At 38.3% G+C, this 26,045-nt stretch overlaps 1 protein-coding gene across 4 annotated transcripts in view; it reads left to right on the top strand.

Moving 5' to 3' along the window:
• The window catches only part of LOC26535090 (lachesin), a 286,736-nt gene that overhangs the window by 72,477 nt on the left and 188,214 nt on the right, over window positions 1–26,045 (top strand). For 3 of the 4 annotated variants that reach the window (XM_039377312.1, XM_039377310.1, XM_039377313.1), the window contains 2 exons: window positions 15,737–15,922; window positions 16,330–16,525. The exons of the other annotated variant lie outside the window; for it this stretch is intronic. In XM_039377312.1, the coding sequence (XP_039233246.1) occupies window positions 15,737–15,922; window positions 16,330–16,525 (382 nt within the window). The remainder of the gene's footprint in view (window positions 1–15,736; window positions 15,923–16,329; window positions 16,526–26,045) is intronic. 4 annotated transcript variants of the gene reach the window in all.

Raw genomic sequence — 26,045 nt, 5'->3', positions numbered from 1 at the left:
ATACTTGCCAGTGTGGCGTTTGCGTATTTTTGCCAGTCTGTTTTCCTTGGGTTTGTGCAAACTGCTGGTTTTGAGGGGTTGGTTGTGAGGGTCGTTTCTATATACCTGTGGTCCGAGATAGAGTGCTTATCTAGCACCGTCCAGTAAGTTACTGTCTCTAATAGTGGTTTAGAGACGAGACTAAGGTTTATTACCTCTTTACCTATGCACAGTTTGATACTTGCCAGTGTGGCGTTTGCGTATTTTTGCCAGTCTGTTTTCCTTGGGTTTGTGCAAACTGCTGGTTTTGAGGGGTTGGTTGTGAGGGTCGTTTCTATATACCTGTGGTCCGAGATAGAGTGCTTATCTAGCACCGTCCAGTAAGTTACTGTCTATTACCTCTTTACGGTTCTTAATGATAATGGTGGGGTCATTAACTTTATTACATATGAAGAGATTTGAACTAAAGATAAAGTTAAAAAGAGACTCACCGCGGTCGTTTGTGTCTGTACTTTCCCATTGTGTATGGTGGGCGTTAGCATCACAGCCTATTAGTAGGCCTATGTTCCTTGGCTAGAATCTCGAAGCATTTTATGGCTAAGGCGGCCTCCACCCACTTCCACTTATTACGTGGAATCCTGCCACTCGGGTCGTTTCTGTCGACCACGCCCAGGAGAATAAAGTTTTACGCGATCTCCGCAAAGGATCGCCCAGGCTGTACGCGTTGCCGCTTTGCCGAGGGGTCGGAGGGAACGTCCTGGGAGCGCTCCCTCTTAGGTGGAGGTCGCTTTTTGACCTCTGTGGGCTTGGGGGCTTCCTTGCCGAAGTTTGGCAAAACGGATCTTGCCCATTCCACCTTCTCCATCCATATTGTATCCAAGCGTCCCAATCAGTTTTATCTACAGAGATGTATAAACGAATGTATTCATTGAATGTTCTATGACTTCGTTCTATTGTCCCTAAAGTTTGGTGATGATATGCGGTAGATGTTAGGTTTTCTATCTTCATGTATTTGCACATATCTAAAATTACTTTATTTTTATACTCGGTACCCATGTCCGAAATGAACGTCTTCATTGGACCGTACTTTAGTATAACATTTTCGAATGTAGCTCTTGCGACAGTATTGGCGCTTTTGTTTGCAACCGGTATGGTTACTAGATACTTCGTTAAATCACATATAAGTGTGACGACGTGTTCGTTGCCATATTCTGATTTCGGTAGTGGACCTACTGTGTCCACTATCACTATATCAAAAGCATTTGTTGGGGTTTCTGTGTGAGTCATTGGGGTCTTTGTATGAGACGTTGTATTCGACATTTGGCATTTATGACATCTACGTATGTACTCTTTTATATGACGAGTCATTTTCCAATAATAGTGTCTTTTTAATTTCGCTGGCGTTCTTGTAATGCCTGCATGACCTCCTTGAATTGGATCGTCATGATATGTAGACAGTATTGATTGTATCTCTTTTTCAGTTGTTATAATGCTCACCGGCTGGGGTAGCGCTACTTTTAATGATTTTAATTTTTTATTGCCCGTATTTTTAAAATTATCTATTGAAATGGTTTCAAAGATTTTTTCACTCGGTGCGAATTTGAGTTGGCTTATACGTTGGCGTATACTAAAAAATACCGGTATATAAATCGTCAACATCAATTCTTGCAATAACTTTATTTCCTCGATTAAGTAAACAAATAGATTCAGTTATTCGCAAGGTCACTACTTTTCGTACTTCATCATTTGTTATGACTTCATGTACGTTGGGCTTAGATACATTTTGGATACTTTGCCTAGGCAATAGTTCCTTATTTGTTACTGTACAGTTTTTATCTTGTCTACTTTGTTGCCTGGTAGTGACTTTCAGGACTTTATGTTGCATGTCTTTGAGTTCTGTTATATTTATACGCGAGAGTGCGTCTGCTACAAAATTATCTTTCCCCTTTAGGTATTCTACAGTGAAGTCGTATTCTTCAAGCTCTAACCGCATGCGAGTTAATTTAGAACTGGGATTAGTCATAGAAAATAGGTACGTTAAAGGTCTGTGGTCCGTTTTAATGGTGAAATGTTTGCCATAAATATATGGTCTAAAATGGGTAATTGCCCAATGAATTGCCGCTAGTTCTTGTTCCGTTGTACTCTTATTGCTTTCTCCTTTTGTAAATGAACGTGATGCATAAGCTATTGGGAGCTGAATCCCGTTACGGTTGTGAGTTAGAACTGCTCCGCAAGCTTTGTTACTACCATCCGTTATAATGCAAAATTCTTTGCGAAAATCAGGATATTGTAATAATGTAGGGTGCATAAGATTTTGTTTAAGGTATTCGAATGCGTTCTGGCATTCGCTTGACCATTCAAAAGGGACATTCTTTTTACATAATCTAGTCATGTGCCGTGAATAGTCGGCGAAGTTCCTTATAAATCGACGATAATAGTTCCAGAATGCTACAAATCGTCTTGCGCTGTCCGCATCATGAGGGACAGGATAATTTTTGATGACGTCATATTTCTTGTCATCTGGCAATACTCCTTTGTCTGTGCATTTGTGACCTAGGAATGTCACTTCGTGCATGAAAAATGAACATTTTTCTGGATGCAACTTTAGGTTATATTTCCTACATATATTAAAAACGTCAGTTAAGTTTTTAATTATGTGTTTTTCTGAACATCCTATCATCATTAAGTCATCCATATAAAGGAATGCCTGAGAGGGTTCTAAGCCCGAGAATGATATAGTCATCATCCTCTGAAATGAATTTGGTGCGATTTTAAGACCAAATGGTAATCGCGTGAAGCGATATGAGCCATTGCTCGTTGAAAAACATGTTATATTACTTGAGTTTTCCTCAAGTTCTATTTATTGGAAACCTGACATCAATTCAAGGCATGAAAAGTATTTAGCTCGACCTAGTTGATCTAAAATGTCATCAATTCTAGGGAGTGGAAATTTGTCAGAAAGTAGTTTTTTATTTATTTGACGATAGTCAATTACTAATCGCTATTTCTTCTCTTGTGAATTTGGTAATGATTTTTTCGGAACTAACAAGAGTGGGCTGTTATACTTGGATACAGACGGTTCTACCAATTCGTCGCTAATTAATTTCCCTACCTGTTTTTGAATTTCTTCATATGGCTATTCGGGCTTCTGTAGTTTTTTATATAAATGGGTTTATCATCTTTAAGTCTTAATGTTGTAAAAGTTGTTTGTTGATATTGGTTCGGTTTCCAGTCCGAACACATCACTATACTGTGTGCATAATTCAGTTAATTGATTTTTGAATTGGTCTGGAAAATTTTTCTTTAGTTTTGAATGTACGTGTTCGCTTCTATTTTTAGTGTTGGTATTATGAATGTCATAATCTTTAAAATTTTCATATTGGATTTTGTTTACTTTGACCAATTGATCGAAATTATTTGTATTCAGTGTTCGAATGTATAAATGTTTGGATGCTGCTATTGTATTTGCAACATAAATCCCATTGTGTATTTCCTGATTAGGCACATATATGTAATTATTTATAGCATTAATGTCTATTTTCCGAATAACTTGTGATCTGGCTGGCAGAAGAACTGTATTGTTGCCAGCGCTATATGTTATCGGAACATATAGCGGATAATTTAAATTTTGGGGTCTAATTATAAACCAGTCTTCACTTGGTTTGAAATCTAGTTGACAATTGTATTTCTTTATAAAATCAATGCCTATTATTCCATCACATGGTATTGCAAAATTTGGGTCTACCAAGTGAAATTCATGTGGAATAATATATTTTGTTGATTGGAGCTCTATTGAGGTTGTTCCTCGAGACTTTATCACACCTTGGCCTATGCCTTCGATGTTTATTATTTTTTCTGTTTGACGTATTTTGCGTTATTCTCACATTGCTATTATTATTATTATTACCCTGGTAGTAGTTTCCGCGGCCTCTCCCTTGGTTTTGGCCTCTTCTACCTCCACGGTTATTAAAGTTATTATTGCTGCCTCGGTTGTAATTGTTGTGGTAGTTATTTCTATCACAATTATAACCTCGGCCTCCTCTATTATTATTATTTGCACCTCGTCGATAATAGAGTATAGTATTACTCTGACCTGTTATCTCTGTGCAACTGTTTACAAATTTGGAGATGGCATCATTCATGTTTGTGAATGTGCCTGCTTGCATAATAAGTTTTACCTTATCAACGGAGCAATTCTGTGTCATTGCTTTAACAGCTGTTGTAGTGCTGTATTTATTCGCTAAAGACTAGCTGAGACCTTCACTGATATAGGCACCTCCAAGGGTCTATGACAGTTTCTCCACCTCTTGGGTGTATTGGCTAGCCGTTTTATTTCTCTGTTGTAGATTGAAAAGCTTGGCAGATATCACATCTACCGATTCTCCTTTTACTGCACTTGACAGTTATTTAATGATTGCAGCAATTGTCTGCTCATTACTTATAAGGTTTCTTACATGGCCTGTAAGTTTAGTTTTTATTAGGCTTATCGCAGTCGTTTCATGTGTGCTCTTTAAGCTGTCAAGTAGACATAGAGCATACAAAAAACTTTGTAGATTTTCTGGTTTACCATCAAACTCTGGTATCAGAGATGTGGCTAGCCTGATAAAGTCTGTCACTGTCTGTGCCATTTTAGAAATTGTTATTGTTTCGGATTTAAATTCAATTCGGTCGCATCCTTCTAGTGTTTCAATGTCACTATCGGACTCAGCGCCGCCTGATTGTACAGATTCGTGTAGTTCTTTGAACTGGTCTGGGTTAAATTCAACCAATTGACTTAGATTTTCTGGTACATCTATCAGAATATGCCTTCTTTTTCAGATATTATTTATTCTTGTGTTTAGGGATTTTATAACCCTCAAACATTTGTTATTATGTTCAGATGTGAGTCTATTTGCATATTTATTTACTAATGTAACTATATTATTATATTCTCCTACAACTATCTTTATATGATTTTTCAAAGTTTCGGATTTTAATACTGTATCTTTATTGATACATTTATAAGACTTATCAAACCTGTAGCGAAATTCGTCTATTTTTATCGCTATTTCGCTCCATTCCATTCTTGTCGTAAAAAAAAAGTTTTTATGAAGCTTTCTTCTACTCTATTTTTTTTTTTAATCTGGTCTAAACGATTTGCTCTATTCATATAACGTTTTTCTATGATTTTGTTATGCTTAACATAAATTGTAAGCAGAAATTGTAGAATTAGCACTATTGTAATGATCAGCAATAAGATCCACAACGGATTTATATCGTCTGTGTGATCTATAATTTTTACGTTATTAACTACGTTGGCAGTATTGTCTTTTGCCTCACTAGAATCGCTAAACCATCCCATTTTTATACCCCTTACTCGTAGAGTAAAAGGGTATACTAGATTCGTTGAAAAGTATGTAACAGGCAGAAGGAATTTATTCCGACCATATAAAGTATTAATATTCTTGATCAGGATCAATAGCCGAGTCGATATGACCGTGTCCGTCTGTCCGTCCGTCCGTCCGTCTGTCCGTCTGTCCGTCTGTCTGTCCGTCCGTATGAACGCTGTGATCTCAGGAACTACAGAAGCTAGAAAGTTGAGATTAAGCATACAGACTCCAGAGACATAGACGCAGCGCAAGTTTGTCGATTCATGTTGCCACGCCCACTCTAACGCCCACAAACCGAAAACTGCCACGCCCACACTTTTGAAAAATGTTTTGATATTTTTTCCTTTTTGTATTGGTCTTGTAAATTTCTATTGATTTGCCAAAAAACCTTCTGCCACGCCCACTATAACGCCTACAAACCGCCAAAAACTGTGTTTAAGACCCTCCTTCTCCCTTCCGCTAGCTGAGTAACGGGTATCAGATGGTCGGGGAACTCGACTATAGCGTTCTCCCTTGTTTAGTTTATATTCAATGAAACGTTTTTTGAAGGAAAAAGTGAGATTTTCTATTAATGAGTTTTTCTCATAATTATTATATTATTTTCTTCTTCTAGAAAATCAAAAATAAAAATTTTTACGTTTAAGAATTATGAATTATTATATTTTGTCATTATTAAAAAAATATTTTGCAGACGTGGAAATATTAATTGTTAATAAATGTGGTTGGCTCACATATTTGTTTACAATAATAAAAAAAATTGTCCAACCGCATTGTTAGTAAAAAGCCTAACAGATATTAGTGTTTTTCAAGCAGCGGTTTCCCGCATCGGCTTGGAATTAGAAATTAAAACTAAGGCAAATTGGGTCATTGACATTTATTTATGCAGCACGTTTGCGTTGTTTCGCACTTTGCGAAAGCTTGTTTTCAATGTTTTCCAGACGCTGGAAGCTTCTTTTTGCTGCAGAGCTTCTTCTAACGTTGGCAAGTCCCTTTGTATCGTGGGCTGCGCGTTCACAAATTGTGCCTCCTCTGCCATCAATTGTTGCGTGTTGTTGTTATTGTTTTTGCACAAATTTTGTCGGTGATTTGGTTGGCAAGGTGGCAAGGCATTTGTTGTCAGTCGGAGGCGAGACTTAGTCTCATGTCCTTATGTCCTGAGGTCCTGAGGTCCTAAAGTCCTGACGTCCTGTCACGGTCGCTATATAATGTTCGCAAGGATCCCAAAGAAGGTTCAGTATTTTTAGAGTCAGAGCGTCTGCTCAGTTAGAGTTACTTTATTCGAATTTTTCTTAGCGCCCAACTTGGGCTGAGCTGACCCGTATATATAGTACTTATTGCATATTTCATGTATGCTCTGACCACTTGATCTGCAAAGTGCATGCTCAGCATTCCCACGCTCCGCGATCGGCTTATGTATAAGCGTTAGATCATATTACTTGAGCGCTGGGACACTTGTGTAATTGTTCTTGGTTTTCTTTTGGGTACTTGAACGTTATGTTTATTATGACAAAGTGTCACAATGTTTTGAAGATAAGTTGTACCCATTAATTTAGTATATTTATAGGTTAGATATGGTACAGTATAGTCGCACTTCCGGGTGTATGGACAATTACGGCGCGTTCTTCTAGCAAGCTTGAAACTACACGTTAGTCCCCTTGTCCATCACCCGACTGACGGCCGTTGCCATGTTAAGAATGGGATAAATAAAATTTGTATGGGTATTGTACCTACTGGTGGACTTGTCAGGCTTTGGGGCTCGACCCAATGTTATATTTCACTACGTTTACCCATTACTTCTATCGGTTTAGTCATTCGAAACCATTTTTGGAAACCATTTTTTTTTGTGATTAAAGTGCCAACCCCTAGAGTGTTACTTGTGCTTAAGGTATAAAATTACTGACGGAACCAGGCCAAAAATAAGTTGGAGATCCCGGAGTCCACAATCAGCCTAAAGTAATGTTATAGAAATGCAGACAATCATTGAAGAAGACCACTACGCAAGTGCAACACAACATCCACCTACTGCACATTTTACATAAATATACTACTGCAAAGTAGCAGAACAAGTATTTTACAGTTTAATTTTTTAATCCAACCAAAAAAAAAAAAAGTGTTTTAACTGTAAAGTGCCGTAATGCATATGGTGGTGTGTTCCGCGCAAAGATGTAGCAAGAGGTTGTCGACTTATAGCTATTGAAACTCAACTACTGAAATCCTTATTGCCAAAACCTGGGTGACTTCAGCAGTCTCCACTGTAAAGGAAATTATGACAATCTCAAAATAGCGTTAAACGCCAACGCTATTTAGAGGATCCCAGGACTGCGTGGTGCCTTTAAAGTGGCATTGCAGATCTCCTCGTGCTCTGTTGCTGATCTGGCGTGCTATTACATCAGTAATCTCGCTAGGATTGAAAGACGTGATTCGCAGGTCCATTTGAATCGCATGCGTCAGCTGATCCTGACTATCATCAACCGGCTCTTGACTGGCTGAAAGCGCACAGCCAAGGAAGTCTTGCCTGTCCGTTTTCCTGAAGTCTTTCCGCACAGTACCGTTACAGTTACTATCAATCAGTGGCGCCTTCTGTGAGCAAAGCCTTACGAAAGCTTTGCAGAACGAGTATGTTCTGTAAAGCGAAATTACAGAACACCCTCTTAGCACGAAGTCAATATATCCATGCAAACCCCTTTTGCCGTACAAATATGTCGTTCTGCTCCCCGTCGCTTGCGCGTTCACCACCGAGTTTAAAACGCGATTCAGTAGTGCACGTCTTTTATTAAACCAAATAAATTATATTACTTGCAATGTGTAATGTTTAACATATCGCAACACATAAATTACTTGAGCTGTAGGTCTTTACAATTATTAAAAAAGTTAAATATGTTCTATGTTTTTTCGGAAGAAGGACAATAAGAAAAAGTTTTATATTTTGTCATTTTTTACGTAATATATATATTTATAAATAAATTTTATTAAAGTCCATGAAATTATCTATTGGAAAGCCATGTCCGGTGTTTTATGTGATGAAAAGATTATCATTATTTTAATTAGTGAATAACATAACTGGATGATGTAATATCTGGGCCTTGCGTTAGCCCGGGGATTCCGATGGAGCTTTAACATGAGTGATTCAGTGTACGACAGAAGTTCCCATGGTAGCCGAATGTAACCTTTGCTTTACTTTTTATATCGTTTTATTTGTCTTTCACGTTCCACTGCTAATTTTAAAGTGATCTGCTGCTCGCAGACAGCTCTCTTTCAATCCCCATTTTCGAGAGGTCCTCTTTTTGAGAGAGTAAAATACTCTTAATTTTAGTTTACAATTTTCAATTTTCCATTTTCCATTTTGTTTTCAGTAATTTTCTTAATTAATTTTATTTATCTACATTTATTTTCATCTTGCATCCAATGTCGAACATTATTTGCGCTCCAAACCCCTTGGTATGGATTCCGATATAATTGAAACCCTTCGATGTCTTGTAACAAAAGTCTATCATATTTTAAAACTTTTCCAAATATGCTCCTCTGCTTTTCGGTATTAACTTTTTACTATCTCCCGCAATACTATAACAATTCTTCACCATGACATAAGCACCTTCTCTACCTTTTTCCTTAGTTTTTCTAATTTTTTTCTATTTTCTTCATTATTATCATCGTTTTCTGATTCTCCCATAATTTCTTCTTTTCTCCTAACTTCTCCTTTAATTCATCACTAATTTCTCCTATCCGAGCTATTCAAAATAAAGTTTCGCTGGAAAACTGTTTAATCCTCTACCAGGTTTTGTCAGTTTCTAGCAGACATATCGTTTTGAAATTACTGTAAGTTCTTTACTGTAAGTTCTTTGAAAAATAAGAATTGGAAAAAAACTAAAAAATGGGCGTAGTCGTTAGTTTTACGCCCACCAAAAAGCAAAAACCAAAAAATACACCTAAAAGTATGCTTCAATTTTGTTAATATGAAAGACTATAATTGTAAATGTTTTTATAAAGAAAAAATCCAACAAAAGGATAATATATATATCAAGAAATACAAAAAATACTAAGAGATACTAAGGAACATCGATTTCGCATTTAGATATAAAGCAAAAGTTTTAATAAAGACGTATATAATACTGTTACAATAACAAACAGAAAACAGATTTTTTTTAAATGGATTTGTGTTTAGGTGGCAATTTTCGCTGTCGCGAAATTTTTTTGTATCGTTATTTCTGGATTTAGCAGCTTCCTCTGACAACTCGCCGATCGATATGAGAGCATTTTCAATTATGGCAGGCCCGTGTATATTCTTTTGTGTAAGATAGCTAAGCCATCTGCAAAGTTCTGCAGCTGAACATTATCTATAAACATTGACCAATATTTTAAAATTAATTTCATCGTGCTATCAGGTGAAAATCTAAGTGAAAAACAAGAGAGAACGCTATAGTCGAGTTCCCCGACTATCTGATACCCGTTACTCAGCTAGTGTAAGAGCGAACGACAGTTTTTGGCGGTTTGTGGGCGTTAGAGTGGGCGTGGCCAAAAGTTTTTTGGCGAATAGATAGAAATTTACAAGACTAATACAAAAATGAAAAAATATCAAAACATTTTTCAAAAGTGTGGGCGTGGCAGCTTTGGGCGGTTTGTGGGCGTTAGAGTGGGCGTGGCAAAAAGTTTTTTTGCAAATCGATAGAAATTTTCAAGACCAATACAAAAATGAAAAAATATTAAAACATTTTTCAAAAGTGCGGGCGTGGCAGTTTTGGGCGGTTTGTGGGCGTTAGAGTGGGCGTGGCAAAAAGTTTTTTTGCAAATCGATAGAAATTTTCAAGACCAATACAAAAATGAAAAAATATTAAAACATTTTTCAAAAGTGTGGGCGTCGCAGTTTTGGGCGGTTTGTGGGCGTTAGAGTGGGCGTGGCAGCATGATTCGACAAACTTGCGCTGCGTCTATGTCCCTGGAGTCTGTATACTTAATCTCAACTTTCTAGCTTTTGTAGTTCCTGAGATCTCGACGTTCATACGGACAGACAGACGGACAGACGGACAGACGGACGGACGGACAGACGGACAGACGGACGGACAGACGGACATGGCCATCGACTCGGCTATTGATCCTGATCAAGAATATATATACTTTATATGGTCGGAAACGCTTCCTTCTGCCTGTTACATACTTTTCAACGAATCTAGTATACCCTTTTACTCTACGAGTAACGGGTATAATGAGTTCACTTAACATCTAATACTTAAAACGACACAGGTTTCACAATCACTTAATAAACTAAAACAACACGTCAGAAACTCTAAAACTGAAAAAATGAAATACCTTTATTTGTAATATTAAATGATTCCATTTTAAAAACATTTTATTTTTAACGCGTAACATATGACAAGCAGCAAAATACGGCGAAAACTTGACCTTGAAGACTGCAAGACAGCTTGAGTTTATTATTGTTTACACGTATGTTTGCAAATATTTGAAGCCAGACTTACGATTTATATTTCCTTAAAACATTGACAATTACAGTGATAGCACTCATTAAGGGGGGATGGGGGGGCAATATATCTAAAAGTTTACTTGAACTAGGAAAATAACGTTACATAATACACAAAAATGGTATAATCCATCAAAAATTCACCAAATATGATAAATCAATTCAATGAATTTCACAATAAGAATTTATTAAAGTTAATACCTGAAACTTTAAAATTCATTTTAAATAATTAAAATTGGAATTATCAATCGCACGTTTGACCACTTTGAAATTCACTTTTGTTGCGACGAAAAGCAATCAAAACTCCGCTGTGCTGCAAAAATGAACAGTTGTTCTGCCTTTACACTATATTTTTAGAATGTCCCGTTAGAGTTAAGTCAAAACGGTTTTGCTATACACATATTTGGACATTTTTGAGACAATCTGGTTACTTTTCGTAAATATTTGAAAACATTTTTTTTCATTTTTGGCCTGTGGACTGTGCATTGGCTTGTGGTGACCCTGTAGCAATTTTTATGTGTTTTATAGTCCTTTCCACCACAAAATTTTTTTAATCCGTTGACGTAAAACAACTTCCTCGATCTGATATAATACACCTTGTTCTACTGTACGCCCTAAAATAGTCTGCTAATGCATTCAAAACTTCTTTTTTATTTGTTGTTTTCGTCGTGTACAGTCTAAAAAATTTCGTAAATCCATCAAAACCACTTTTTTTTTTGGGCCCGTAGTGATTGATATGAATAACTTCAAACGGCTTATTCCCTTTAGGTATACTGTGTAGTAGTCTATCTCCCTTGCCTACTTTAGGAGAAAACGCTATAAGTTTAAAAAAATTCTGTATGTGTTCACAAACATGTTTGGGAACCAATTACTTTCCAATATGGCCTAATCATCATAATATTTGTATAGCACATGTTGCTCCATTCGACTTGGTACATAAAACAATAAATTGCTATTATTATCCTTTCTATATATGACACTGTTTCTCATTTCAAACCATTTATTCTCCCTATCTTCTAAAATTTTCCTAATTTCTTGTATCTTAGCATCTCTTGACTGACAAAATTTTAAATTATCCTCAAATGTATTTGAATCAATTATTATAATATTACATCTGTTTAATGCTTCCACATGTTGCATTTGTTTCCCAGCCCTATGTTTTAGTTCATAATAAAACTCTTTCAGTTCTAGAGTCCACCTTGCTATTCTTAGGTTCAACATCAATGTTAAAGAATTACAATCCGTGACAATTCTAAAAGGTTTACCCTGTAAATATATATTATAAATCGCCTAAGTGCATAAATAACAGCTTATTTGATTTTTACCATCTGTTGTCGTGGTCCTTTATGAAAAGTAAAATATCGGATGCAGTTTCCTGTCTTCTTTTCTTTGAAACAATACAGCCCCAAAACTTAACGCGCTCGCATCACAATGAAGCTCTATTTCATCCCTATGATCCTATAAAGTCAACACTGGGGCTGCGACTAATTTGTCCTTCAACAGTGTGAAACAATCTAACTCTTCTTTTTCAAATAAGCCCTATCTTTTCTTAGTAAATCATTTAACGGTTTTGGCAGCATGAAAAAATCCTTTATAAACCGGCGAAAGTAAGAACAAAGACCTAATAAGCTTTGTCCAGCATGCACTTTATTTGGCAGCGAACATTTTTTTATAGCTTCTAATCCCTTTTCATCAGTTTTAATTCCCTTATTTTCAATCCCTTTGGCATGCGTAAAAACTCAAACTGCCCTAATGGTGTTGTAAACGATGTATACTTCACCGAATCTTTGTTAACGAATACATAAAAGTACCCATTTTTCAAATAAAATATTGTAAGAACCGATTTTCCAACTAATTTATCCAAAAGATCAACAATTAAGGGGATAGTGTAATTATCCTTACCCATAACCTTATTTAACCTTCTAAAATCAATAAATAACCTAAATTCTCCAGTCCTTTTCTTTACTAACACAATTGGCGAAGCATATTCAGACCTACTACACTGAATCCTGATCCCCAATATTGTACACCGTTTCTTCCTCCTCCTGCGCTAAGATATTTATTTGTAGCATTTGCTTTTCAAATTTTTCCTCCAACACTCCTGTTTGCTCCCCAACACTGTTTGTATCTAAATGTGTACCTAGACCGCTTTTTTCCAAGCTTGTACCTAAACAGTTTTTCCTAACTGTGTACCAAAACTGTTCTGTCCTAATGTTGTACCTAAACCGTTCTGTCCTAAAGTTGTACCTTAACCGTTTTGTTCTAAACTTGTACCTAAACCTTTTTTTAACCATGTACTTAAACCATTTGGGTTTAAACTTGTACCTAAACCATTAATTTTGTACCTAATCCATTAATTCCTAAATTTTTACTTAAGCAATTTTTACCTAAACATGTGCCTAAACGTTGCCTTCCCAGACCTTTACCAAAACAATTATCAGCTAAACATTATATCTAAACGTCATCCTATATTTTCAGTTACATTTTTGTTATCACTGCTTCTTCCTGAATTTTCCTCCCTTAACTTTTTTCAAAATTTTCCAGTTGACTCTGAGAGTTTTTCTCCGAATTGATCATTTCCATACATTCATTGGAAAGTGCTTTTACTTTCGTTTTTCCATTGTCATTGATTTTAATACTCTCTACCGTCACCAGATTTAATTCTTCTAAATTAATTTTTAAATTGCAAGCATCCGTAAAATCTCTACCCAACACTATATTACAGTCCATTGATTCATCAGCCACTACAATTAATATAAACCAGATTTTTATTTCATTCTTTAAAATAAAACATAATATTTTAACAAAGCTTTTCAATAAGCCCTTGTTTATTAAATAGCTCTCTTCTTCAGGCTCTAGCGTTAATCCATTCCGTAAATATGACTGTTTAATAAACGAAACTGAACTTCCGGAATCTTTTTGGCATTCTGTAATACTAGGCTGGTTAGGATAATAAGCAAACAGAATTTTAAACAATCTTACATAATAATTTTCCGCCTTGTTGTTATTTTGCGGGCATTCTGTAATCCTGTGATCCTCTTTGGTTTGGTCCTCTTTGGTTTGGTGCATTCTCTCATCCAGTGCCCTTTTTCATTACAATTGAAGCAACGGGTTTCGCTGCTTCTGGCACTCGCATTTGCTGCAGGCTATTTTGTCATCACTAACGCCTTTTGTTGAAGCCTTACGTCCGCGAAAGCTCTAAGACACCGAAAACACTATTCGCACTTAGATAATAATTAGGTACGCTACAAAAGCTGCTTCATAACGGGCTTTGCCAGCATTGCATTTCCCGTAAAGTATATCTTGAACTGCGAAAATGGCAAAGTAAGTGACAAATACTCAAGAAAGGTGGTAATGAAATTGTCACCAGATTAAAAACGAAGCCATTGATAGGCTTCTGGCCTTTAAAGATGTAATGTTGTCCTACCCAAATTACAACAAGATTTTTGACCAAAAACATTTCACTTAACGTCGGAAATCGCTCTAAACTGTAGAACTTATGTTATGAGTAAACATATGGGTATCATTATGAGTAACATAAAGTAAAAATTTTCTAACATGCATCGACAAATTATCCAAGTTTGCTGCTTATACATACATGCAGATTCTGAACATGTTTTCCAAAAACAAACGCGATTTACTGCGCCAACGAGAAATCCTTGAATTCAGAAACCGTTAAATCAATGCTCAACAAAAGCTTTGGATTAGAAATTTCAAACGTTCCTACCTTGCATAGCTCTTCTAATAGTTCAAGTGGTTCCATGGCACTCTTGGGGACATAGCATGATCTCATAAGTAAGAAACATAGATAAAGGATATAGTCGAAAATATTTTCTTGCATCCAGAAAGTACAACAGGTCAATCCATTCGGTGGCAAACGAGAGACCCATAGACGGATTTCACGCAGCCTAAAAATCTGGGACTCTTACTCTTATATGGGACACACGACGAACTTGGCATCCTTCAAACTTACATTGACGAGACTTGGAAATTGAAAGAAATTGCTGAAAACCGACGTACAACATATAGCCGCATTAATAGCGTCTTTGACCATTCACCACTGACAAGCACGTAGCATTAACATGATAGGTAGTGCCCTTAAGGCAATTCCGGGAACCCCATATTTTGATGACTGTCAACAAATAATATTCAAACCAAAATCAGTTAATAGACTCCGAGAGTGGGCAGATTAACATTAACAGTGTTTTCCAAGCACAACTTAATACTGTATTAAGAGACCTCAACTTACTGCTACACTTGCAAAAATAAATTCAATCAGCAATTTAGTATAAACACTATAATAAAATATTATATAATTATTAAATGAACAACTCACCAATAGTGTAACTGACCTTTTAAACGTCTCTCATATGAAAACTATCCAAAATTCGGAATTATTCTACTTTCTGATCAATAATCCCTAACCTTTGTTTAATTGTAAAAAAATGAATATTCTTCCGGTTCAGCATAATAACATAATATTAGATTAAAAATATGGAACAAAGACCTTCACTGTACGTGACTGCGGTACTACTGTGAGCAATTCATTCTGCAGTAGACAACAAAATTCTTTGTGCGCCCAACAACTAGTATTTGGAACCGTGGCAACATGCGTTAAACGCCCGGACACCTGCCTTCCGTGGTAGAAATCCACTTCGCAACCAACCATTAATGTAGTGGACGGCGTCAGGCACAGCCATATGGTCGTGGAATCTTGCGCGCGATGCCGTCGCGTCTCAGCATTCAGCCAGCAGCGGCGGCTTCATGATTGTCTTATGGTTCTAACGAACTTGAATTAAAAACAAATTATAATAAAGATTTTTTTAACAAAGTAATAAGACCTCTTTTAATTTGTACAAATAATACAAATAATGGTGAGCAATACTATTTATTTCTTTTTTTGGACTTATTTCAGGTTGCATGGATAAAATCGGATTCAAAGGCCATACTTGGTATACACACCCACATGGTCTCACTAAATCCAAGATTATCTGTAACACATAACGGTCACAACACCTGGAAACTTCACATATCTCGCGTACAGTTAAACGACTCCGGAAGTTATATGTGCCAAGTAAATACAGATCCTATGAAGAGCCTTGTAAGTGCATCTACATATGTATACCATTATTAAATGTAAGAAAAACAGTATTCAAGCAAACAACATCTGAAACCCACATTCGTTAATTAAAAACTTTTATTTATTTAAGTTTCCTATATTAAATAGTTTTTATGCTTCTCATTCCGACCTGAAGTTCTCCTATATCTGGTTTAGAAAAAAAACTTGCGAGCGAATCATTGTGATTATACAAAATGCCATGGAGAATTTGGGCACACTGTCTTCTTACAGCTCCCATTTTTTAAATTTTGGCTTTTACATAAGGCAATTTTTTATTTACCGTCTATATAGTATTCGCCTCTTGTGCGTTTAGTTTCCACTATCCGTCCATAGTGATTGAGCTTCAAGAAACTAATTGATTTTTTCTATATAAAATCTTTGTCTTGCAGTCTGGATATTTAGATGTTGTTGTACCTCCAGATATTTTAAACCATCCAGAACATAATCCAGAGGAAGGTGTCTGTCAAGAAGGTGGAAGTATTTCACTTTTATGCAGTGTAACAGGCGTTCCAAGACCAAGGGTACTGTGGCGGCGTGAGGACGGAAAGGAAATAATACTACGCACGGATAGCAGAGATAAAACAGGTTATTATGCTACGTTACACGGAGAAAGCAAGAAGAAATGCTATAGTCAAATGCATCAAATATTAAATACTTGTTACATTGCTTTAAATTTTAAAACAAATATTCGGGCTGCCACAAATCTCAATAACCGATTTTAATATAAAAATTATATTTATGTATGTAGAACATACACATACACATTTTCAGCTCTTTTTTTTTGTTCATGAAATCTACAACAATTATTCTTAGATCTTAGATCTACATTACAATCGAATTTGTTTCAAATATTGAATTTCGATTCGATGTTTATAAAAAAGAAAGAAAAGTAGTTTCGACGAACAGAAATTTTTATACCATTTCATTAAAGAGTAAATGAGGGCATTCTCACCCAGAAATAATAAATATATATCATAGAAGGTTAATTTTAGTGCTAAGATAAACATACATACATACATATACTTCTCGGTTTATAAATGCATTAATGGATCCCGCCATTTCTCGTCGTAGTAAGCACCCATTTTGGTTTTTTGTGAAAAAGTTAAGAGTTGTTAAAAGTTTTTTATCTACGGTAAGAGTGAAAGAAAGTTTCGTAAAATTTCAATCTATTACTTTCTTGCACGTGATGAGTGCTATTGAAGCTTTTTTGTATCTGTCTGTGAGGTTCAAGTTCCAGTTTAGTTTCCTGTCAAGTATTACGCCCAGGTAGTTGGGACTAAGATATAACCTTCCTGCAGGTGAGCAGTTGGTTTATGAGTCCCACCAAGTGGCGGGCCACCCCAAGGTCTATCTTAGAGACGAGAGAGTGTTGTGCTGTCTCTGTCGATTTCCCTTTCTTGTAGGCGTGTTGCGTGTCTGTGATAAGACTTGGATTGAGAGTTGATCTCAGATGGAGGCCGATGATTCTATCAAGGGTCTTTAGTAGGAAGGATGACAGACTGATTGGTCTGACATCCTTGGAGGTCGTGTGTGATGGTTTCCCTGCTTTGGAAATGAAGACAATTCGGGACTCTAGCCACGATTGCGGTAGGTGTCCAAGAAGTAAGGACCTCTTAAAAATGTCAAGAAGCCAGTTTTTGGCTATATTTCCCGCATATTGGATTTGTGCGGGTATGATTTTGTCTGTATCTGCAGATTTGTATGGAGGACCTTTGGGTCTATGCACAGTTTGATACTTGCCAGTGTGGCGTTTGCGTATTTTTGCCAGTCTGTTTTCCTTGGGTTTGTGCAAACTGCTGGTTTTGAGGGGTTGGTTGTGAGGGTCGTTTCTATATACCTGTGGTCCGAGATAGAGTGCTTATCTAGCACCGTCCAGTAAGTTACTGTCTCTAATAGTGGTTTAGAGACGAGACTAAGGTTTATTACCTCTTTACCTATGCACAGTTTGATACTTGCCAGTGTGGCGTTTGCGTATTTTTGCCAGTCTGTTTTCCTTGGGTTTGTGCAAACTGCTGGTTTTGAGGGGTTGGTTGTGAGGGTCGTTTCTATATACCTGTGGTCCGAGATAGAGTGCTTATCTAGCACCGTCCAGTAAGTTACTGTCTCTAATAGTGGTTTAGAGACGAGACTAAGGTCTATTACCTCTTTACGGTTCTTAATGATAATGGTGGGGTCATTAACTTTATTACATATGAAGAGATTTGAACTAAAGATAAAGTTAAAAAGAGACTCACCGCGGTCGTTTGTGTCTGTACTTTCCCATTGTGTATGGTGGGCGTTAGCATCACAGCCTATTAGTAGGCCTATGTTTTGCTTTTCGCTGTCTTCTACCAGTCTCCTTACCAGCTCATCCGGCCGTTCTTGCCTTTCGTAGGCCATGTACGATGACAGCACTCGGAACGGAGATGGCTGACTTTTCACGGTGGCTGCCGCGTTATCTGCATCGCTGTAATTATGGAGCAGAAAAATGCTAAGGTGCTTTTTGGCTAAAATGCAGGCCCTTATTTTATCTTCGCTGGGAGCTGTTAAAGGATTATATTCCTTACTTCCTAATCCGACTTATAGACCTTTATGGTCACTGAGCTAATCCCTAAGTTTAGCTCCCCGTGAGCGGCCTCAATGGGAGCTAGGGACTCTTTGTTTAGGATAAGGATGGCCTGGTTTGTTGGCCCCTCCATTTCGTCGACCTTCACCACTCGCCAGTTCAAGGTGGGAAGGTGCGGGTTGCAACGCTGCAGCGTGGTGAGGATCTGGTCCGGCGTCTTGATGGATGCCAGGATCCAGATCCTTTCACGGGGTCGTCAAGGTACGTCGGACCAGCTCAGCGTAACAGGTCCTCCTACACCTCCCCCAGCTCTTTTACTGCGGCTTTGTATAGCTCCGCAGAGCGTTCATCGTCACAGGCGATCACCTTGACGCCGCCTTGGAACCATCCCACGTCTTTGCAGACAGGGGGGGGGGCCCAGGTTCCTTGGCTAGAATCTCGAAGCATTTTATGGCTAAGGCGGCCTCCACCCACTTCCACTTATTACGTGGAATCCTGCCACTCGGGTCGTTTCTGTCGACCACGCCCAGGAGAATAAAGTTTTACGCGATCTCCGCAAAGGATCGCCCAGGCTGTACGCGTTGCCGCTTTGCCGAGGGGTCGGAGGGAACGTCCTGGGAGCGCTCCCTCTTAGGTGGAGGTCGCTTTTTGACCTCTGTGGGCTTGGGGGCTTCCTTGCCGAAGTTTGGCAAAACGGATCTTGCCCATTCCACCTTCTCCATCCATATTGTATCCAAGCGTCCCAATCAGTTTTATCTACAGAGATGTATAAACGAATGTATTCATTGAATGTTCTATGACTTCGTTCTATTGTCCCTAAAGTTTGGTGATGATATGCGGTAGATGTTAGGTTTTCTATCTTCATGTATTTGCACATATCTAAAATTACTTTATTTTTATACTCGGTACCCATGTCCGAAATGAACGTCTTCATTGGACCGTACTTTAGTATAACATTTTCGAATGTAGCTCTTGCGACAGTATTGGCGCTTTTGTTTGCAACCGGTATGGTTACTAGATACTTCGTTAAATCACATATAAGTGTGACGACGTGTTCGTTGCCATATTCTGATTTCGGTAGTGGACCTACTGTGTCCACTATCACTATATCAAAAGCATTTGTTGGGGTTTCTGTGTGAGTCATTGGGGTCTTTGTATGAGACGTTGTATTCGACATTTGGCATTTATGACATCTACGTATGTACTCTTTTATATGACGAGTCATTTTCCAATAATAGTGTCTTTTTAATTTCGCTGGCGTTCTTGTAATGCCTGCATGACCTCCTTGAATTGGATCGTCATGATATGTAGACAGTATTGATTGTATCTCTTTTTCAGTTGTTATAATGCTCACCGGCTGGGGTAGCGCTACTTTTAATGATTTTAATTTTTTATTGCCCGTATTTTTAAAATTATCTATTGAAATGGTTTCAAAGATTTTTTCACTCGGTGCGAATTTGAGTTGGCTTATACGTTGGCGTATACTAAAAAATACCGGTATATAAATCGTCAACATCAATTCTTGCAATAACTTTATTTCCTCGATTAAGTAAACAAATAGATTCAGTTATTCGCAAGGTCACTACTTTTCGTACTTCATCATTTGTTATGACTTCATGTACGTTGGGCTTAGATACATTTTGGATACTTTGCCTAGGCAATAGTTCCTTATTTGTTACTGTACAGTTTTTATCTTGTCTACTTTGTTGCCTGGTAGTGACTTTCAGGACTTTATGTTGCATGTCTTTGAGTTCTGTTATATTTATACGCGAGAGTGCGTCTGCTACAAAATTATCTTTCCCCTTTAGGTATTCTACAGTGAAGTCGTATTCTTCAAGCTCTAGCCGCATGCGAGTTAATTTAGAACTGGGATTAGTCATAGAAAATAGGTACGTTAAAGGTCTGTGGTCCGTTTTAATGGTGAAATGTTTGCCATAAATATATGGTCTAAAATGGGTAATTGCCCAATGAATTGCCGCTAGTTCTTGTTCCGTTGTACTCTTATTGCTTTCTCCTTTTGTAAATGAACGTGATGCATAAGCTATTGGGAGCTGAATCCCGTTACGGTTGTGAGTTAGAACTGCTCCGCAAGCTTTGTTACTACTATCCGTTATAATGCAAAATTCTTTGCGAAAATCAGGATATTGTAATAATGTAGGGTGCATAAGATTTTGTTTAAGGTATTCGAATGCGTTCTGGCATTCGCTTGACCATTCAAAAGGGACATTCTTTTTACATAATCTAGTCATGTGCCGTGAATAGTCGGCGAAGTTCCTTATAAATCGACGATAATAGTTCCAGAATGCTACAAATCGTCTTGCGCTGTCCGCATCATGAGGGACAGGATAATTTTTGATGACGTCATATTTCTTGTCATCTGGCAATACTCCTTTGTCTGTGCATTTGTGACCTAGGAATGTCACTTCGTGCATGAAAAATGAACATTTTTCTGGATGCAACTTTAGGTTATATTTCCTACATATATTAAAAACGTCAGTTAAGTTTTTAATTATGTGTTTTTCTGAACATCCTATCATCATTAAGTCATCCATATAAAGGAATGCCTGAGAGGGTTCTAAGCCCGAGAATGATATAGTCATCATCCTCTGAAATGAATTTGGTGCTATTTTAAGACCAAATGGTAATCGCGTGAAGCGATATGAGCCATTGCTCGTTGAAAAACATGTTATATTACTTGAGTTTTCCTCAAGTTCTATTTATTGGAAACCTGACATCAATTCAAGGCATGAAAAGTATTTAGCTCGACCTAGTTGATCTAAAATGTCATCAATTCTAGGGAGTGGAAATTTGTCAGAAAGTAGTTTTTTATTTATTTGACGATAGTCAATTACTAATCGCTATTTCTTCTCTTGTGAATTTGGTAATGATTTTTCGGAACTAACAAGAGTGGGCTGTTATACTTGGATACAGACGGTTCTACCAATTCGTCGCTAATTAATTTCCCTACCTGTTTTTGAATTTCTTCATATGGCTATTCGGGCTTCTGTAGTTTTTTATATAAATGGGTTTATCATCTTTAAGTCTTAATGTTGTAAAAGTTGTTTGTTGATATTGGTTCGGTTTCCAGTCCGAACACATCACTATACTGTGTGCATAATTCAGTTAATTGATTTTTGAATTGGTCTGGAAAAATTTTCTTTAGTTTTGAATGTACGTGTTCGCTTCTATTTTTAGTGTTGGTATTATGAATGTCATAATCTTTAAAATTTTCATATTGGATTTTGTTTACTTTGACCAATTGATCGAAATTATTTGTATTCAGTGGTCGAATATATAAATGTTTGGATGCTGCTATTGTATTTGCAACATAAATCCCATTGTGTATTTCCTGATTAGGCACATATATGTAATTATTTATAGCATTAATGTCTATTTTCCGAATAACTTGTGATCTGGCTGGCAGAAGAACTGTATTGTTGCCAGCGCTATATGTTATCGGAACATATAGCGGATAATTTAAATTTTGGGGTCTAATTATAAACCAGTCTTCACTTGGTTTGAAATCTAGTTGACAATTGTATTTCTTTATAAAATCTATGCCTATTATTCCATCACATGGTATTGCAAAATTTGGGTCTACCAAGTGAAATTCATGTGGAATAATATATTTTGTTGATTGGAGCTCTATTGAGGTTGTTCCTCGAGACTTTATCACACCTTGGCCTATGCCTTCGATGTTTATTATTTTTTCTGTTTGACGTATTTTGCGTTATTCTCACATTGCTATTATTATTATTATTACCCTGGTAGTAGTTTCCGCGGCCTCTCCCTTGGTTTTGGCCTCTTCTACCTCCACGGTTATTAAAGTTATTATTGCTGCCTCGGTTGTAATTGTTGTGGTAGTTATTTCTATCACAATTATAACCTCGGCCTCCTCTATTATTATTATTTGCACCTCGTCGATAATAGAGTATAGTATTACTCTGACCTGTTATATACATACATACATATACTTCTCGGTTTATAAATGCATTAATGGATCCCGCCATTTCTCGTCGTAGTAAGCACCCATTTTGGTTTTTTGTGAAAAAGTTAAGAGTTGTTAAAAGTTTTTTATCTACGGTAAGAGAGAAAGAAAGTTTCGTAAAATTTCAATCGCTTTCACAATTTTTCCGCGTCAGTTTTATGCAGAGGTGGACGAAAGTATTAACACAACGTGAATTTTTAGAGATTTAAGGTTTTAATGCTGATTATGTGATCAGATACCAAATTTTATACCCGTTACTCGTAGAGTAAAAGGTTACATTAGATTTGTTGAAAAGTATGTATCAGGCAGAAGGCTTCCGACGTCGGTTATCCGACGCACTTAGACCATTAGATTTCCGTTGTGATACCGTGTATGATATCCCCTTTTTCCCGCAGAGTTTCGTGTGAAGTTAGCAGTTTCCCCAGCCAGAGGCGCTGGTGAATTTTTGTATCCGATGTGGATCGGTGTCGGACAGGCCGGACGTGTCTATCAGGAATCTGCTTCCTAATTAAGCAAGTCTTTTCACTTGCAGTGCTGGACAGTGACATAGTAGATGCTCTACTGTTTCATCCATTTCTACGTCCCTACAGCTACGGCAGAAATCATTACACGGGGCATTTAGTCTTCTGGCATGGGTGCCTATCAACCTATGCCCTGTGATGACTCTCATTGCAGTGCTGAGGTTTGCACTGGTTAATCTTAAAAGTTTTGACGTTCTCTTTGAGCTTTTTTTTGGCCATATTCGGCGTGTTAGGCGACAGTGTGTGGTGTTTTCCCATATTGTCTGTTTGTTACGGTTTAGGTTTTCCCTAAGTAGTAGCTTAGAAGTGGCTAAAGGCATACTCATGCCCTCCATCTCTTGTATGAGTGGCGCGGTAGTGCCCTCTCGAGCTAGTTCATCTGCGATACAGTTGCCTTCTATGTCCCTGTTTCCGGGTACCCATATAAGGCTGATTACGAATTGTTGTGTCAACTCGTGTAAAGATGATCGGCAATTCGATACTGTTTTTGAGTGACTAGAGATTGAACCAATCGATTTGATAGCTGCTTGGCTGTCACTGAAAATGTTTACATGTGAGCCTTCCGGCCTTAGTGATTTTAAGTGTTTTAGGGCTTCCCTTATTGCTGCCACTTCAGCCTGGAAGACGCTGCAATGATCGGGGAGTCTGAACGAGGTGCGTAGGCCTAGCTGTTCGGAGTAAACTCCTCCTCCTTATCTGTTCTGTAGTTTTAAACCATCCGTATAGAAGCATATAGCATTCTGGTGGCCAGGTATTTGTGAGTTCCCTCTCGTCCCTCTCTGGGATGATTGTATTGAAAGGTGTTTGTATGTACTCCGTAGGAGTGCAGTAGTCTGTTCTGGAGGGGACTATTTGAATGTTTTTTAGGATACATGAGTGACCCGCTTCTTGTCGGTTCCACTGTTTGGTATCTCTAAGCCTGATTGCCGCTACTGTGGCCTGTTCCATGCCAGCTAGTTCTGGGCATGGGAAGTTGAGTATGGCATTTAGGGCTTCGTTTGGGGTGGTGCGTAAAGCACTGCTGATGCAGAGTGCCGCAGCTCTTTGCATTTTTGTAAGCATTTTTATGCTGGATTTCTTTTTCAGAGCCGGCCACTATACCTCGACCCCGTACAGTAGTATTGGTCTGACGATGGCCGTATATATCCAGTTTACTATATAGGGAGGCATGGCCCATTTGAGCCCTATTGCTTTCTTGCTCGCGAAGAGTGCTATTGAAGCCTTTTTATATCTGTCTGTGAGATTCAAGTTTCAGTTTAGTTTCCTGTCAAATATTACGCCCAGGTACCTTGCGCTGTTACTAAAGGAAAGTCTTTAATTGTTGAGGATAGGTGGGACTTCCTAGTGAAGACAACCAGCTCGGTCTTTAAGGGGTTAATTCCTAATCCGTTATTTTTGGTCCAGCTGGACAAAACACTGAGTTTTCCGCTCATGACATAGCATAGCGTTTGGGGGATTTGCCTGTGAAGATGATAGCAACGTCATCCGCATAGGCTATTATCCGGCAGCACCCTCCTTCCATGTCGCGTAGAATCGAAATGACTGCTATGTTCTATAGAAGTGGGGAGAGGACGCCTCCTTGCGGAGTGCCTCTGCTGACGTGGCTAGTAATCGCCGTTGGGATGACGTTGTTAAAAGCTTCTTCAATGTCTAGGAAAGCTACCAGTACATAATCTATTTGGGACATTGATTTTTCTATCTTAGAGACGAGAGAGTGTTGTGCTGTCTCTGTCTATTTCTCTTTCTTGTAGGCGTGTTGCGTGTCTGTGATGAGACTAGGGTTGAGAGTTGATCTCAGATGCAGGCCGATGATTCTTTCAAGGGTCTTTAGTAGGAAGGATGACAGACTGATTGGTCTGACTGGGGGTCGTGTGTGCTGGTTTCCCTGGGATCGCTTTGCTTTCCTGATGGCTTTTTTGTATTTTGCAAGGGCTCTCTTGTAGGCGGTCCACATGGCCTCCTCATTTCCTGCCTTGGCCCTGTTAAAAAGGGTTCTGCAGTCTATTCGGAGGGGGGACAGTTCTGCTGACCACCAGGGAGCTTTTCTTTTTCTTTTGGGCTTGCTGTCAGGGCAGGCCTTTTTTAGTGCATAGTTGCAGGTTTCTGTGAAGATTGAAACTAGTTCGTTTAGACTACAGATTGTTTGGGGGTATGGAGGGGGATCCGTTGGAATTTTTCCCTTAAAATATTTTTGTATTTTTGCCAGTCTCTTTTCCTTGGGTTTGTGAAAATTGCTGCTTTCGAGGGATTGATTGTAAGGGTCGTTTATATGTACTTGTGGTCCGAGAAAGAGTGCTTATCTAGCACCCTCCAGTGAGTTACTGTCTCTAATAGTGGTTTAGAGACGAGAGTTAGGTCTATTACCTCTTTTCGGTTCTTAATGATAAAGGTGGGGTCATTACCTTTGGTACATATGAAGAGATTTGAACTAAAGATAACGTTAAAAAGGACTTTGTTGACTCCATCTTTAGCCAGATGGAGTTGAAAAGCAGCGGAAGCTGATTTACTGTGGTGGAAGTTTATCTGCAGAAGCCTCACGGACATCTGCTGTGGGCATCTCCACCACGGTTGTCCGTAAGGCTGCGGAGGATTAAGGCATCGGTCGAGTAGCCGTCCTCGGTTTCCGATGCCTCGATCTCGGAGGCGATCACCTCGATCACTCCTCCACTGCCTTCCTGATCCTTCTAGGCGGAGTCCGATTTGTAGACCTTTATTGTCACTGAGCTAAACCCGAAGTTTATCTCCCCGTGAGCAGCCTCAATGGGAGATAGGGACTCCTTGTTTAAAATGAGGATGGCCTGGTTTGTTGGTCCCTCCATTTCGTCGACCTTCACCACTCGCCAGTCCGAGGTGGGAAGGTGCGGGTGAGGTGAGCATGCTGAGGATCTGGTCCGGCGCCTTGATGGATGCCGGGATCTAGATCCTTGCACGGGGTCGGCAGGGTACGTCGGACCAGCTCAGCGCAACAAGTGGGCTTGGGTGGTTTGGGGGCTTCCTTGCCGAAGTTTGGCAAAACGGATTTAGCCCATTCCACCTTCTTCATCCTCTCAG

The sequence above is a fragment of the Drosophila yakuba genome, unplaced genomic scaffold (genome assembly GCF_016746365.2).
Source record: "Drosophila yakuba strain Tai18E2 unplaced genomic scaffold, Prin_Dyak_Tai18E2_2.1 Segkk2_quiver_pilon_scaf, whole genome shotgun sequence".
Classification (NCBI taxonomy): Eukaryota; Metazoa; Arthropoda; class Insecta; order Diptera; family Drosophilidae; genus Drosophila; species Drosophila yakuba.
Note: the sequence above shows the minus strand (reverse complement) of the source record. Positions and strands in the feature narration are given on the sequence as shown.